The sequence below is a fragment of the Anabrus simplex genome, chromosome 1 (genome assembly GCF_040414725.1).
Source record: "Anabrus simplex isolate iqAnaSimp1 chromosome 1, ASM4041472v1, whole genome shotgun sequence".
NCBI classification, from domain to species: Eukaryota; Metazoa; Arthropoda; class Insecta; order Orthoptera; family Tettigoniidae; genus Anabrus; species Anabrus simplex.
In genome coordinates, this window is record NC_090265.1 from 1,800,712,749 (window position 1) to 1,800,730,424 (window position 17,676).

Genomic DNA, 17,676 nt, shown 5'->3' on the forward strand with positions numbered 1-17,676 from the left:
GATTCTATAGGAGTTAGTTGTACAAAAATGTTTATATATATATTTTATATTAATTGCCAGTTCTTCATGACTTTCTTGCAGCTGATGATGGCGCTAAAGAAATGCCGAAACTAGTACATCTAAATAAAGTGAATATGTTGTAATACATTCAGGGTACATTGTTTTGTATTGAATAGGTGGAACCTCTAAAAACTTCATAAGTATTTGTGGTCTCGGTTCAATACGGATAAAAATTAAAGATGAAATTTCTTATGCTAATTAGATTACAAGCGACAGAGATGCGTTTTGTGAAGGGATCTTGGGTAAAACAAGGAGGGACAAGACAAGAAATGAAACCATGTGGAACACGCTACAGATCAACCCTATAAAGCAAACTATGGAGAGAAATTTGCTGAAATGATTCGGCCACATCAAAAGAGTGGGACAAGAAAGATTACCAAGAAGAGCTCTGGAATTTACAGAATCTAGTAGAAGGCCAATTGGAAGACCACAAACAAGATGGAGGGATCAGGTGCAGGATGACGTAAATCGGAGAGGACTACAGTGCAGACAGTGATGAACGTTAGAATATGGGCGGGAAAAAAGAAGATTGGAAGAGTCTCTGTGAAACGTATCAGGAAGAAGAAGAATCTTCATATTATTCTCTTGTTGGTTACTGTCAAGGTCCCTTTGTAATTCTGTACAATCCTCTGTGTTATTTATTTCCTTATTAACAATTATATCATCTGCATACAATCTTATTTTTGATGTTATATTGTTCCCTAAATCATTTGCATATATTAAGAATAGTAATGGGCCGATTTTACTACCCTGTGGAATTCCCTTCCAACCTTTCTCTTCTTGTGATACATGATTTCCTACTTTGACTTTTTGAACTCTTGAATTTCGAAATGTTCTTATCCAATATATAACCCTTATGTCCAATCCTATTCTCTTCAGTTTCTTTAATAATATTCCATGTTCCACTCTGTCTATAGCTACCCAATCCAACTTGTCTGATATGTCCTGCTAAAATCCCATATCCCTCTGATGTACTTTGTCATTAAACTCTCCAGTATCTTACAAACTACACTAGTCAGGTTTCCTTTTATCACCCTTTCCTTTATAAATTGGTATTGTTATAGATTCCTTCCATTCCTTTGATAATACACTATTATTTATGATTTAGTCAACCACTAGGTACCACTAATACCTCCCCAGTAATTTGATCACTCCTGCTGAAGCCATTGGATTTCTCTGAAAATACCCTCATGTGTCTCTCCTTCACTCTCTTATCTTCTGTTTTGGTTTCCAACTCCTGACAATCTTCTACTGAATATATGAATTCCCTACTAAATAGATTATCTGTTAAAACTGTTCACCTCCTCCCACCATTGTGGGAAATTGGATTCCTTTTCCCTTTTGAATCCTGATATATGAATACAGCTTTTTCCATTTCCCTTTATGGTCATTACCCTCGTGAAGTATGCCGTTCATGTAATTCTTTTGCTTCATTCTTCACTCTGTTAAGTTCCCTTATTAGCTGTTTTCTAGTTTCTCTATTCTCCCTACCCTCTTTGATTTTCCTGTTTACAATTCTATATTTTCTTTTTAATTTCCTTATTTCCTTCGACTGAGGTCATTTTACCCTTTCTAAAAGTACAAATCTCTTCTCTCCTTCACAAATAATTCATCTAAAGTTTGCCCAAAGTTTATCCACATTACTCTCTTCACTTGTACAACAACTGAATTGTGATTTAAGGTAAGTTCTGAATTCTTCAACTTTAGTTTTTCTGTATAATTTCTTGTCTGGTGTGACCCTCTTATTAAGCTTTTTTGGCACCGGTCCTATATCCATTATTACAGCCTTATGGTCACCTATCCCTTCAATTACCTCAGCATTATCAACAATTTTCCATGGTTTAACCAAGAATCCATCTAGTAAGTTATTGAGACAAGTTGGTGCTTGTACTACTTGTGTAAATTCACCCGCCCAAATTAACTTATTTGCCAGTTTCTGTTCATGGCTTCAACTTCAGGCAAGTTTAGATCTCCCCCAATAATTACCATATTATTATTGTTTTTATGAGTATAATCTATTAGTTTCACAAATATTTCAATGTCTCTTTCCTCTCTTCCAGGTCTATATGTCCCTATAATTCTCACTTGCCCCATATTATTACAAACTAATCTTATCTCTTTCATCGGTAAACCATTCATGTGAGCAATAAGTTTCCTTCATGAGAATCAGAATCAGTGATGCATTAACAGTAAATGAATATTGAATAAGTGGAAATATTTTAGCTCTTTCTTTCACATTTGTATAGTAGAAGTCCGTTGTAGCGAGAATTCATAACGGCAAAATATTTACTTGCTATAGACGATTGTTGTTAAATGTGATTTTTCCTGGTAGTAATTGGGGACGCCGACCTCAATCATCAGAACTTCCACCATGGCGCTCTGTTTACCTGTGGAGGACATTTTGTATGTCAGATTATTGTTTGCGTGTATTATGTTTAGTTCTTAAGATGGCTGGTACTACTACTTACGAGATAGGATAAGATTTTGTGTTCAGTGTTATTATACTGTTGATTGGGTGGATTCCTAATAAAAGACCTTTTCTACTGAAATTCTGAAGTGGTTACAAGCCACCAGTGCTAAGATACATAATGAGCTAAGCTTTGAAATATTTCCTTGTCTCTTAACAGTGACATTTCCATTCTGAAAGTCTTGTTATAGAGGAAGTTATCCTAAAACCAGTGATGTTAACTCGGATGAGAGAAAGCCAACCCGAGTTTCAAGTTTTGTCACAATACCACAAACACATTTACACAAGCTATATCGGACATCACATTCAAAGTACAGTATATTTTTCCGTAGAAAATATAACCGAACAGGACCTTTAACATGTAATATGGCTGAAATATGACCAAAACAATCCTCCTCCTCCTCCTCCTCCTCCTCCTCCTCCTCCTCCTCTTTGGCAGCCACCCTGGCAATTATAGATTTGTCCCTTGTTCGTACCAATCTGGCATGCTATGCAACAAAGACATCCTTTCTTCTGGCACATTTGTGTGTGCCATTAATCTTCCCTTGCAAACAAGTTGGAAATGTCTAAATTTCTTGCCATGCATGGTGTGTGTTCCAAGTATTCCAACTTCTGTTTTTTAATTGTCAGCAGAATTTCTGTCTGTATTCTCACACGCTTCAAAACTTTGCTCTTTATAATCCTTTCCGTCCATGAGCATTTGTCGATAGGTCCACAAGTTTGAAGTGAGTTTCCATCCTTTCATACCTTAAAGAATAATAAAAAGATGCATGTGTATTTATATATACTACAAAATATGTATGCTCAGAAATGTCCAGTTGATGATGAATACAGTACCAACAAATAGAAATGGAAGACAGGAATATGTACATCCAAACCCTAGTAGTGAGGATTGCTGAGTGGGTGGGGGCATAAAAACTACCCTCATACATAACACTAAAGTCATTCACGTCCAGGTCCAGCTGAAACAAGTGTGAACAGCTGGACTGAATTCTAGAAGATTCTAAGTGTTTCACCTAGTCTTCTGTGAAGTACATTCTTCAAACTGGAAAAAACTGGGAACTTACACATGACGTATGATTGTGATGGGTGTTTTAACATCCAAATCTTTACTTGACTTGCACTGAATTTCAACAACATATGCTTGCTTCATAAATTTTATCTGTAATTGTCTTGCCTTAACTTGATTTTGACTGATGACGGTCTCTAGCAAGACCGAAACTAGTTTCATGAAATATATGCAACTTTTTTAAGGTTACAATAAACAGTGTTGAATAGGTGGAAACCTTTAGCTTTTGCTTTACATTATATTGCTCTTCAATACGGAGTAATATGAAATTTATTACCTATGATTTCTATATGTATTGTAATTCTTGACTTCCAATAATTCAGTTGCACAGGTCTTATTGAAATAGTCATTGCCTGTTTTGCAGTTAAACTTGGAAAAATCTGTTTTGAAAATAAATTACCTGGACAGAATTTGAGCTGGTTCCATGATCTATGGGTATCAAGCCAGCCATAAGGCCCCAGATTTGGTTCCTGCCTTGATCAATTCTTTTTTTGCCTGGATTCGAGGGCTGGTTTTAGGTCCTCTCAGCCTTTGTGAGAACGGTTGAAGAGCTTTATGACAGTGAGATCGTAGCTCCAATAAGGAAAGCCAAAAATGACAGTTGAGAGGGTTCGTTATGCTGGCCTTCAGGCTGAGCAGCAGCCCATTGGTTGTTTATACAATACAGAGTTAGCTTGTGCTCATGAAATAGAATAAGTGTTTTTGTCCATAATTTTTAGGTGACTTAAGTTTGTTTAGACCAGAAATAGCCTTAATACCATCTTTGTTGATTTTGTGAGATTTATTGTATGTTTGCTCTTATCTTACAGCAGTTATACCAGCCGGAGTGAATGTGGCCTACATGTGCACGCAGGTGAAGGCAGCTGTGGATCAGGAGCAGAAGAAAACGTTATGGGTACCGTGTGGAAGCCTGTGATATCATAAACTGTCTGTTGGCAGCAAGCAGAGTTGCCTTCAGAGTTGTCTAGCTTTGTACATTATGTCCACACACATGTGAAATGCATAGAACAGATCCTACTTGCACACCTCCACATGATCTCTATGCTAGTTGTATAGGAGGCACATCATTATGTGGTAGGCAATTTGGAGAAGTGAATTGTGAGGGTTTATAAATGCGTAAGCATAGACACCTTATACAGTAGAACAAGTTATAAAAATTCCGCATTATTCGTTCCTCGAAGAAACGATTTCCCGGATCAACCGTCCAGAATTTTCAGTCCCATCAACACTAAATCCTCTATCACACGTTCTTCAAAAAACTGTGTCGCACCAAAGGACGGCTACGGCATACTTACAGATTTTTGTGTTAACGTCCCATCATTGCGGTAATTTGAGGAAGTACTGTACTGGAAAAGCAATCAGCGGTGAACTTGCATAAGGGATCATCTTAGCATCGCATTCGGGTGGTATTGTTTAGAGAATCCTCGGAAGTCATAAAGCAGAGAGTGTCCACAACAATCGGAAGGAGATAGAGCGCATTACGAGAGCTCTACTTGAAGATGGATGTCAAATGTTCTTACTTGCAAAACGTCTACATTATGTCCAGGGTTAGATGTTTATTGTTTTACTGTATCTGAGTGTATCACCAAACAGGTGTCCGTCTCCGTAGCGTAACGGTTAGTGTTGTTAGCTGCCGTCCTCGGGGGCCCGGGTTCGATTCCCGGTACTGCCAGGAATTTAAGAATGGCAGGAGGGCTGATATGTGGTTGAAATGGTACATGCAGCTCACCTCCAATGGGGGTGTGCCTGAAAAGAGCTGCACCACCTCAGGATGAGGACACGAGTTTACTTTTACCAAACAGGTTTTTGGCACTTCGCTCAGGGCACTGTATAGTCACTGGGCTTTCAGGCAGGAATCAAAACTGCTCCTCCTTAAGTAACACAAATTTAGTATTTTAATATTATTGTATACGATTATGTTATCGAGACCAGAACAGATGTTGCACCTTATATACATAAAGCCATGGGACGTTTTAGGATTGCGTATTACTGTTTTGGTCCTAATATAAGACTGGGTATTTTACGTTTTTGTGTTAAAATGTTATAAAAACCATAGTAGTTTTATTTGCGCACCTTACATTTAAAAACTTTGTATCATTTCGCACTCGTACCCAAGCTCGTACTGATTTGTACTGCAAGCGCGCTTTCCAGCTGAGCTCAAGGTCGCGAGTAACCGTAATTTGGGAAGTGTTAATAATATTTTTTCTCTTTCCAATTTGATTGTGGTTAGTGACAGGCAAAATTGAATATAATGCATTTGAGAACTTGAGAATTGATACTTGTGTTCAAAACCATATTCTATAGTTCAATATAGAATTCATTGTTTAAAAGTCAATGTAGGCCTAATTTACACAGTAAAAGATTTCCATAAACTGACTACAAACTGTATACTGGTGACCAAATTACAACGGAAGATTAAAAAAAAAAAGGATTTCGCCATCATGTTGGGCGCTTTTGTATCTAATGTGCTTTATTTTATTAGATTAGATAATTAAAAACTACTTGTGGTCGATTGTTGTTTGGCTTAGTGTTGTTAGATTTTTCGAAGAGTTTTGCTGATCAAAGTTGCTGAACTGAAAGAAGTTTTCAGAGAAAGCTGACTAAGTTTCCCCGATAAAACTGAATGTAAAGTTTCGAGATTGTTAAGCCGCATACCGGTAATTAACGTTTGAAGCTGGCCCTGCTGTCTAAATTGCCTGCCTCTCACGTGGAGGGCCCGGGTTCGATTCCAGGGCTGGTCAGGCATTTTTACCTGGATATGAATGCTGGTTCCAGGTTCACTCGTTCTACGATTACCTTTAATTGAAGAGCTGTTTAATGGTGAGATGGCGACCCCGGTCTAGAGAGCCAGGAATAATGGCCGAGAGGATTCGTCATGCTGACCATGTGTCACCTCGTAATCTGCAGGCCTTCGGACCGAACACCGGTTGCTTGGTTGGTGGAAGGCCCATTGGGGCTGTAGTTTGGTTTGGTTTAGGGGTGTTTGTAAGATTATAAGTATACATATTTCATTTTTGTGATGTTCAGCCAAATTGTTGATGGTTCAATTTTTCCTGGATTTTCAGTTTTCCTGTGTTGTACCTTTTTTTGTCCGGGGTCCGTCCAAAAATGGAGAATTGAGGTTCCACTGTATTAACACATTGCGGACCGGGTGCACTTCACCCCATGCACAGCCCTGTTCCCGGCCACTTCTAACTACCTCTAAGCTGGAGTGCATGCATTCAAATAAACTGTCAGAACTTCACTAGCTTTTGAAGGACTACTGCGTATTTTTCTAGTGGCCTTCCTGAATAGATGTTGAAATGCAGGGTATTTCTTGAAATCTATTTCGGCTCATAGTTTTCGGAAATATGGGTTTTTTTAATTAAGGGATCGGTTGGCCAGTAATCTTCCAGACATGATTTCTTCACCTGCCCTATCAATATACACACAGCAATATTTTTTTAGTTTGCCTGCTAGTGACATTAGTCGCACTTTAGTGTTTTAGGGGATACGTTATGAGAATGTGAATTCTGCTCATAGTATAAGTTTGTCTTTTCAGCTACATACTAAACATATTCCTCACCAAATATAAGTCCTGCTACTTGTCCTATGTTTCCAGATTCATTAGACCATACCTTTATACCAGCAGCACCTTCAAAATCCTATAGCCTAGGTTCACTGTTGCCCATAACCCAGTTGTCAGAAAACACTACATTATTTACAATATTTAGAATATTTACGCCCGCAATACAATTATCAGACTCGTTCTGCGCTACGAGTGTTTCACACCTTGAAGATAAGACTATATCCTCGTCATCACTTGAAACATTTCCGTTAGAAGATATTTCATCATCGAACTCTAAATATTCAGCATCACTCAGATATTCGGAGCCTGTATCAGCACATAATTTGCGAATAATTTCATCTTTGTCTAAACACGTGCGATCCCTGGGCGCTGCCATCTTGCATGGCTCTTCGAACTTTGTAAACATGTTGTCAGGAAATGCAAAGAAAATCTATGATATGAAGAATACTCGAAAAGAATTGCGACTATCGATTGTGTAGAACCATACATAACAGAGTTCTATCACCCCTGACCTCCAAATAGTTCCCGTATATCTCAAAAGATAGCACTAAAGTTCAGCCTGCTGGGTCTGCTGCTAACACGAGATAACTCGGGACCGGTCCGCAACGCTCGGCTAGGCAAACACGAGTTTTCTCGGGACCGGTCCGCAATGTGTTAATGTGCTTATCTCTGGCGAACCCAGTTAACTTCAGCAGAGTTGCCACAAGACCTATCTGTGTCTGTGTGACGTAAAGCCACTAGCAATTTAAAAAAAAAATTCAGCAGAATTGTTACTTTCCAGGGTTCGATAGCTCACTGACATTGTCGAATGTTTCTCAAGGCTGCTACAAAATGAATCCATGTGAGATATTCTGTAGTCTGCAAAAAGTTAAATACAGATGTAGATGCATACATACATCTTTATTGTAGACCGTATGCCTTTCGTCATTCAGTCTGCAAGCCTCTGTGAATTTACTAAACACCTCCACAATCCTCTATCTTCAAATGATTAGAAATGGAGTCTTACCATCGTTATCTTGGCCAGCTTTCACTCCCAGGTGAAATCTCACCTGTTCGGACCTGCATAAGTAAAAAAAAACAACCCGTATCACAGCTATATTCCTATACGATAAAACATTTTACATTGTCCATTGTTGCAACCCGTAATTGTGGGAAGTCGTTGATTTGTTCAATGAATAAATATACAGTAGAAGTCCGTTATAGCGAGAATTCATGACAGCGAAAACTTTACTCGCTAACTTATAGCGGATTGTCGTTATATCCGATGTTTGTATAAAAGTCGGAAAACCCTTCATGCACTTTAAAATCTGTATGAAACGGCAATCAGTTTGTTCAAAACTTGCGTATCCGCAGATGATATCCACACTACGGCTTGTTTGTTATTTTTCGTAATCCGATACTACGGGAGAGTGTATGTTTAATTTCATTCTGAAAAATATATAGTTCCGTATTTCTCCGAATCCAAGATGAACTTCCTTCAAAAAATTTAAATCAGGCTCAAAAAGGAGTTTGTAAAATCATACAGGCCTACACAGACGCCGAACATTGACTTTCGTCAAGCCGTTTTTTTTTTTTTTTTTTTTTTTGTGGCTGCACAATTATGCTTTATTTCCGCGGGTTTAAGGACCATTGACTTAACATTGGCATCATAATACCGAAGAGAACTCATTGCAAATTTTCCGGCAATACCTATTACATGCGTCTCTACAATACAACGATCCATCAGGAAATTATTCTTGCTGTCTTTAATACTGTTACTTTTACGCAGCGTCAGATATAACCGGCTACCGCTACACGCACGTATCGCTTGTCGGGTGCGGCCAAATTCAACGGCTAGCGATGTATAGGCCTAATCGCGAAAGTTGAAAGTCAACGAACGAATTTATTGCGCCACAGTATGGCCAATCGCGCTTGCGTTTTTCGTGCACATACCTCACAATTTCATCATGCGGACCACTGAATTCATTTTTTGTACAGTACGCATTTTTTAAGCTCTTTGTCTTCACGCTAACGCCAAATATTGGCTTTAGTTAGGCCTATGCCGTATTTTTCTTGCGGCTGTATAATTATTCTACATTTCTGAGTGTTTAATAAACATTAACTTTAAAATTGGGATCATAATATCGACTAGAACCCGTTTAAAATTTGCCGGCAATACCTTTTCCACGTATCTTTACAATACGACTATCCATCATGAAAATATTCCTGCTGTCTATAAACCTTAATTTTACTAAGCGTCAAGTACAATAGACGCATTATGACTCTGCCACTGAGTAGCCATGGCTTTTCTAAGAATTCGAAGTGTCGCATGTTTTGATGCCATTCTGCAGATTTGAGAAACACACAGGCACTGTACACTGTAGAACCGGTAGCGATGTGTAGTAAAGAGGCGGTCGTTTATTGTCAATGAGTTCTGTGCGCGTGTGAAAAGAAGCAGCGTGGTTACCGCGGTAGTTGCTAGTGGTATCCATTTACTTACTGTTAGGCTGTGAATGCAACAACTCTTGAGTTTTCGCATGAGATTCTGAGAGGAAAAAAGTCTTGGATTGGGAGAAATATGGTACCGGTATCACTCCAGAGATTTCTGTGGCAAACCCCTCAGCTTTCTTCTTCAAACAGCGTCACCTAACCTAACCGTATATGTAGCCATCATGAAAACATATTTGAAACGCATGTAGAGAAATAACCTCCTTGCGAAAAATGTACATGTAAATAGCCGTAACTAGACGCAAGAAGATATGAAATATCCTCTGAAATCAGTGATGTACTCTGCCATATCTTGAGGTGTGACATTCTTACGTAATTTCCGTATATAACACTAAAATTAAGATATCGTTTATTCAGTCTTTTTTTTACGAGTTAACAACTGCTATCGGGTACGTTATTTACGCATTTATTACGAAAACGTGTTATACTCTTTTCATTTCGAATTTTTTTTAGAGAACAACAGTCGATGGGTATTGCTTATCAACTCCAACATCGCCTTTGAATGTCCACGAGAGAGCTCGCAAATGCACAAAGTGAGAAAACTGCACCGTACCGAAGATGATCGATCTCATTTTGTTGCAAACGTTTCAGTTTTCTTATTCAAACAGCGCCACGTATCCTAACCGTATTATACGTATGATGAAAACACACATCAAGCGCCTGTAGAGAAATTATACCTTTCTCGCTATAAATTTTCATAATAGCCTTTCCGTAATTTAACCAGACGCGACAAAATACAAACTAACCTATGAAATCAATTAAGCACTCTGCCATATGTCGAGGTGTATCCCATTCTTACTTAATTGCAGTATTTAGCCACAAAATTAAGCGGTCGTTTAGTCAGCCTTAATTTTTAACGAGTTAACAACCGTTATCGGACACGTTATTTACGCATTTATTACGAAAATATGTTCTCTTTCATTTCGAATTTTCTTTACGGAACAGCTGTCGACGGATATTACTAATCGACTCAGACATCGCCTTCGAATGTTGACGAGAGAAATCGCTAGTGCACATAGCGAGGAAACGATGCCGAAGGTAATCGATCACATGCAGTATCATCGCTGGGGTGCATAAATATCGGTAACGGAAAAAATCGCGCGCGCTTAATCGCTCGTAATAACGGATGCGCCAGTGATAGGGTTCTCGCTGTAACCGAAGGACGATACACAGTTTAATATAGGAAATTTGAAGGGACAGAAAAAAGGCGTCGCTATAACGGAGTTCTCGTTATATGCCGTACTCGCTATATCGGACTTCTGCTGTATATGAGGTGTCCAGATGCAAAATGCAGTAAATCCACTTTCGCTCGAAAATGAGTTGTTGCCACCATTTTGTTCTCTATGCTGTCGTCTGTTGATTAGACCCTTAAAACTCAAGCAAAACTGCTTTCGTCTGCTTTAAATCGCACCCCAAAAACAGCCTGTTGGCAAAGCAAAACTGAGTGAATCCATTTTCATCATAAAGAAGCAGATATTTGTGTATCCTGACCAAGCGCCATTACTTAAGATGGTTTGCAGGTGCAAAACTAGCTTAATACACACTGTGTCCTGCGTTTGAATAATGCTATTTTACGAGCTTTTTTCTCCATGGATGTTAGTTCTGAGCTTGTGCACAAAGCTAAGGCAAAAGCTTTTTATGATGAACTGAAAGTTGAGGACAATGGTGAAATAACCTTCACATTTGATTTCCAGAGAAACCTTACATTGCCTAAGTTGCAAGATGTAAGTGCTTACTATACACGCCAAATGTATGTGTACAATTTTACGATCTGGCAAGGCCCATCGGGTGTGTGGAAAAACCAGGGGTACGCATTTATTTACACTTGGAAAGAAACCGATTTTGCAAAAGGATCTAATGAAATTGTGTCCTGTGTGCATCACAGGTTAACATGAACAGATTTGAATGGCATCCTCTCCATCCACCTAATGTCGGATAGCTGTGTAGGGCAAAACAAGAACCAGACAATGCTGGGTATGCTGTGCTTTTGGATAACACAAGAGGCTCCTGTCAGTGTGAAACGGGTGAAGATCTATCCAATGGTTGGACATTCTTTTCTACCACCCGATAGAATTTTTGGTCAAATAGAAAAAGTTCTCAGGTTGAAAGTTACTGTCATATTACCGAGTGAGTACCATGAAGTATTCAAGGATCATGGAATAGTTTTCCAGCTGGGAGCAGATGTTGTCAATCGGTGTTGGAAAGATGCAGTTGCTGATGTCGTCAAGCCCTGTGGTCAGTGTCACTTCAAATTTGCTCCTGTAAAAAGGGTTGTGATCACCAGGAGTAAACATGGAAACTCACTAATAAGAGGCGAAGTGGCCTACAGAATGGACGCTGGTGAATGGAGAGGGATATGCAGACGTGGCAAAGCCTACTCGTCTATGAAGCCTAATGTTATCCAGATTGGAAGACCCTTAAAGGAAGTGAAAGTTGGGACATTGATTTTGTGCTTAGAAAGCATTTTGGGGAGACTTGGGAAGAAAACGAAGGTCTTGTTTTCTATAAGAATCTGATGGATTCTCAAACAGCTGTGAACAATGCAGAGGAGGACTCAGAGTTTGAAATTCATCCAGAAGACAATGAGTTGCCTGTGTAATTTCGATGGAGCAGTACAGGACTTGCAAGGTTGTGGTCTTTTTACTTCTTGCAGACTATCATTTGATATCATAGCCTATACTATGTAATCACACTTACTTGTAGTCAATAAATAATTTATTTTGTCATTTGAACCAGCATTAAGGCATCTTCTTTCCAATTACGTTGTGATAATATCTCTACAAAAGAAAATCTACCTAGATCCATGAAAACGGGAGCAAAACTCGGTGAATCCAAACAATTTTAGGTAATAACTAAAAAAATAAAACCCCAATATTTTAAAGATTGTCATAAAAATAGTCCTTACGTGAATATAAATCTACAATGAAAAGGAATTTTGCATATCTGCGAGCCAAAGGAAGTGAGACGTTTTTCGTGTTTCCTGAAAAAATGTTCTGGTGCACTCACAGCATTTTGCTTCTGGACGCCTCATATATGTGATCTGAAACACTTGTGTAGGTATAGTTTTGTCCAGAAGCCAACTTCTTTTTTACAGAATACTGTTGATCGCAACTGTGAGTTTACTGGTTTATGCTTTGCTGAACCTTGATTCGATCTTGCTATATTAAGATCCTGGGAGAATACACATGCTAAATATTTGAAATGATATACCTGTTCCAGTTTTGTATTTCCAAACTTTTATTACGTTCTGCTGGGTTACTTCTGTACTGACATCACTTTAGTCTTGGAACTGCAAATTTTTGTATCATACTCACTGCATCCATTTTCATGTTCCAAGATATTAGATTGCAGGCTTTCAGTACAGTCTACCATTAAGGCCAAGTCTTTAGCATAGGCCTAACTGAATCTCTCCCTGCCACTATGCCTTTCAGTAGCAAAAGTGAAAGATTACAGCCTTGTTTATCCCCTGTAAGTACCTTGAACCATGAACTCATTCTACCATCAATTCTTACTGTAACCTAATTGTCAACATAAATGAGTTTGATTTTAGTAATCTACCTTTAAGTGTCTATTCCTCTCAGCATTTTTCAGTTACCAGGTGCATACTGAAAATCTGATCCTGACAGCCCCTCTGTGGTCTTAAACTACACTGGTTTTAATCCAACTTACACTCGACAGTTTATCGCACCCTCCCTTCCAAAATGCTATTGAACATCTTGCCTAGTGTACTGATCAATGAAATTCTTCAGTAGTTGCAACCCGTCCTGTTCCCATGCTTATAGATAGCTGTAATTACTGCTATCAGAAAGTACTTTACTAACTTTCAATGTTAATCTTATTACTCTATGAATCCATGTAATTCCTGCCCTCCCACAATGTTCGAGATATGATGACTGTATGAGTTTGGCACATCAGTTGAATGACATGGGGTTAGATTAGAGGGAAAGTATCAATGTGTTTGTCAGGCATTTAAAACAATCGGAAAGGATTGTCAGCAATATGCATTATTTTGCCTTGTACCTTGTCATTTCTTATTTCCATGGAAGGTTTAAGAGCAAGATGTCAGTCATTATAAAGTCCCAGTTGTTCATGCTTCTTGTGTGAAAGTGATTTTTCACACTAGTATTTTAGAATGCTCTTGAGCCCGAGTTTAACTGCCCGTTAAGAACAGGACCACATATCACACTAGTGGTATTCATGGTTCTTTTCCCTTCTTTTTTTATGCTGCCATCAGTTAACATAGAAAGGTCACATTTCAGTTTGCAGAAATCGGAAGTTTAATGTGGTTAACATAGCCTGGGTGCAGCCTTCCGTGGGCAGAATCTTCATAGAGGGTTGGGGGTATCTACAGTGCGTGTGTGAATTGCAGTGAAGTATAGAAATAGGTCAAACACTCTGTCTCAAACTATTAAAATTAACCATCCGTTCTTAAAATCCCTCAGTCCAGCTGGGATCCGAACCCAGGAGCCCTGGTTACCACTCATCCACAGAACCTGACAGCTGTAACATTTGAAGAACGTTTTGTAACATACTTGATATGTTTGTAAGAAGATTTTTGCTAGTTGCTTGACGTCGCACCGACACAGATAAGTCTTATGGCGACGATGGGATAGGAAATATGTAGAAGTGGGAAGGAAGCGGCCGTGGCCTTAATTAAGGTACAGCCCCAGCATTTGCCTGGTGTGAAAATGGGAAACCATGGAAAACCATTTTCAGGGCTGCTGATAGTGGGGTTCGAACCTACTATCTCCCGAATACTGGATACTGGGCGCACTGAAGCAGCTGCAGCTATCGAGCTCGGTTTTGTAAGAAGAGTGAGTAGTGCAAGTAAGTAAGCAGTTTTACGTTATTATAAGACAAAGATGTGTGTGTGTTTTTTGTCAGTAATCGCAACAATGTATACATGGAGATAGGAATTGTTCAAAGAAACCAGTTTCCATTAGCAACTTTGACCCAATTGCAAATAATATTTTAAAACTTTGTATTTGGCAAAAGCTTTCAAGATGCTGAAGAAAGGTCTGAATCAATTTTAGCATTGTTGGCAAATGGAATGAAGCTTTAAGGGGGCAGTCTTGATTGAGACAGTTCATATATAAACACAGGCTCTCATAATTGTTACAGCATTGTTTGGGTGAAATATTAAGATTCTGATGTACAAGGTTTGCTCAAGAGATGATTGATGTGTGAAGTAGTTCGATATAATGCTGAAATATTATACTTGCATCATGTTTATTTGAATTCAAGTGTCGTCGCCATAAGACCTATCTGTGTCGGTGCGACGTAAAGCCCCTAGCAAAAAAAAAAAAAAAAAAAAAAAAAAAAAAAAAAAAAAAAAAAAAAAAAAAAAAAAAATGAATTCAAGTGATGTAAAGTAGAGATGAATATGGCTAGATTGCAATTCATAAGGTACATACAAGAATAACTTGTTACTAAAATCTATATATACTGTATATAAATTGTCTTTCTGTCTGTACTTTGTGAATATTAACCTGATACTTGAGTTTTATATTACAGTTTGTTTGTTACAGTCTTCTTCTTCATTTCCTGTTTCCAGTCTTGTGGGTTGGGTTGTGAGTCAAGGACCTCCACAGTTTTCTTTCTCTTCACCACTCTCTTTCTTCCTCCAATATTTCTTCTACTTTTACTCCTTTTCTAGTCTCCTTAACAGTATCCATTCACCACTTTCTGGGCCTTCCCTGTTGTCTTCCTCTTATTATTTTCTCCATAAATACTCGCCTTTGAACCCTATCCTCTTCCATTCTCATCATATGTCCATACCATTTCAGCTTACAGGTCTTTATCTTGTCTTGCACTTTGGGGAATCCAATTCTCTCTCTGATTTCTATGTTTCTGATTTTATCCCTTCGTGTCTTCCTAGTTATTCCTCTAAGGAATTTCATCTCAGCTGCTTGGATTCTGCTTTCATCATGTTTTGTTGTTGTCCAGGAGCCCACTGTGTATGTCAGAACTGGTGTCTAATATACATTGAGTACAGAATTTTCTTGCAACATCCCGGTTCCATACTATACCTCTCCCAATTGGTAGAACCCATTGGCTTGTTGAATTCTTTTTCCAGTTTCTTTGTTTATTTTCTCATCTTCTGCAGGTATACTCCCCAAATATTTTAAGCTTTTCATGACCTCTAATGGTTCTTCCATTTTCTTCCATATACTTCAATAGTCCCTCTTTCTTCTCTATACATCTTGTCTTCACTATTGTCTTACACTTCTCCACACTTCTTTTCATTCCATATTCCTCTATGTCCTGATTCCACACAGTAACTTGTTCTTGTACTTCCATTTCATCTTCTCCCCATATTACTATGTCACTGCAAAGAGTAAAGCTTCCGATTGTTTGTCGTGATGAAGAGGAGAGGGGATAATGAAGTCCTGTTTCTTTGTCTTCACACTACTTACGTTTCACACATGGCTTTGATAATTTGTTCTTCTGCTCTGCCTACCTTCTGTTCCAGTATCAGAGGAAAATGGATTAATGGATTTTCATTCTTCTTTTTAATTTAGGTTTAGGATAAGCGCAAGAAGGATCCTAGTTATCATCCATTCAAAAAAAAAAAGTAATTGAGAGGGCTTCAGAGATGGCCTTGATGTATCCTCTTATGGTTGGTTTTACAGGAAAATTACTCCTGATGAAATTGATTTAAAATGTCTTTTACAAAACTTTTTTGTTCTTTACCTTTTATTTACTAATAACATGAAAAACACAGGAAAAATCAGTGCTGATTTTGTGAAAGTTTAAGTCCATTCCAGCAATGTTTGAAGGCTTTGTACACATGGTGGTTGGTTTGTATACTAGAAGGAATAGATCAGATAAAGAGCAGCAATAGTGCAAAAAGATGAAACTGCAAAGGGCCACAGAAAGCCAGGATGCGAGTATATCTGAACAAGCCACTGACAAGAAGTGTGTCCACCTATGTGAACAGCTTGTGCCATCAACAACAGGTACAACAGCTAGTTGGCTTATATAATAAATAGACAATGCACATTAATTTTTGAATGCTAAAAACAGCATCTTACAGTTTTGGTCACTTGATTGTCATATATGGTCCATTGTTCAACTTTGGAGCATGCCTATCTCAGTGAAAACAATTATCGAGAGGCCTGTTAGCCACATCAACATGTCGTTTGCTTCAAACCTTCCATTCAGTGTCACATTGCTTGCTTTCAGATCTATCCCATATTATTTGTTGTTATTCCTAATGTTAGCCTTCCATTGTGCATACTCGTAGAGAAATCATTTTTCTTACTTTTACTTATTCTGATATAGTAAATAATTAAATATATTCCTTTCACTGATCGTAAAAGTCAGCTGGATATTACAGTATATTTGTAGATTCTGTATGGAGAGAGAGAGAGATAGGGGTTCTCTTGTGGAGGTGTGTTAAAGTAATTTTTTTCTTACCTGTTTTATAAACTGTTAAATGAAACTTGACTGAAATGCAAAGGAAAGACTTTTGGCCCTTTATGTGGACATATTGGTGGGTTTTGTAAAGGGGCTGCATTTTGTTAAATATTCATTATAAATAACTCTCTGTCACCCGGTGCAGTGATTTAGTGCAATTAAAATTTTCTGTTTTTCTCTGCTCGTGAAATCAGCTTGGCCCTAGGTGTGTTATTCCAGGGCAGCATAGTAGTAAAAATATATATTTTTAAAAATTAGAACATCAAGTACCATGTATGTAAATGTTAAATAGGTAATGTATTATAGTAACTGTATGTATATATATATATAAATAATAGGCTACCATTCCTTTGTAATAAGCAAGACTTTACACAGGTATTCCTGGATAAATAGCATTCTTCTTTGCTATAATTTTGATTGGTGTAGTAGTTTCAGATGTTGGAAGGATTGGACCATCTTAGCTGTATGTAGTTTTCTATCTAGAAAGCGATGTGATGATTGTGATAATATTAGAACTTAATATTGCTGTGGATAATAAGGCAGGTATTTTGGAACCAAGCTTTGTATTCTTAATGACTGTCAGTCTTTCAAGTCACAATAGTACCA

The 17,676-nt window shown here is 38.1% G+C and overlaps 1 protein-coding gene across 1 annotated transcript in view; it reads left to right on the forward strand.

The window, feature by feature from the left end:
• Window positions 1-5,199, forward strand: part of Dlg5 (Discs large 5) — a 390,290-nt gene extending 385,091 nt beyond the window's left edge. Inside the window, exon 26 of the mRNA XM_068225698.1 lies at window positions 4,406-5,199. Within this exon, the coding sequence (XP_068081799.1) occupies window positions 4,406-4,512 (107 nt within the window). The 3' untranslated portion in view covers window positions 4,513-5,199. The remainder of the gene's footprint in view (window positions 1-4,405) is intronic.
• The last annotated feature ends 12,477 nt before the right edge of the window (window positions 5,200-17,676 follow it).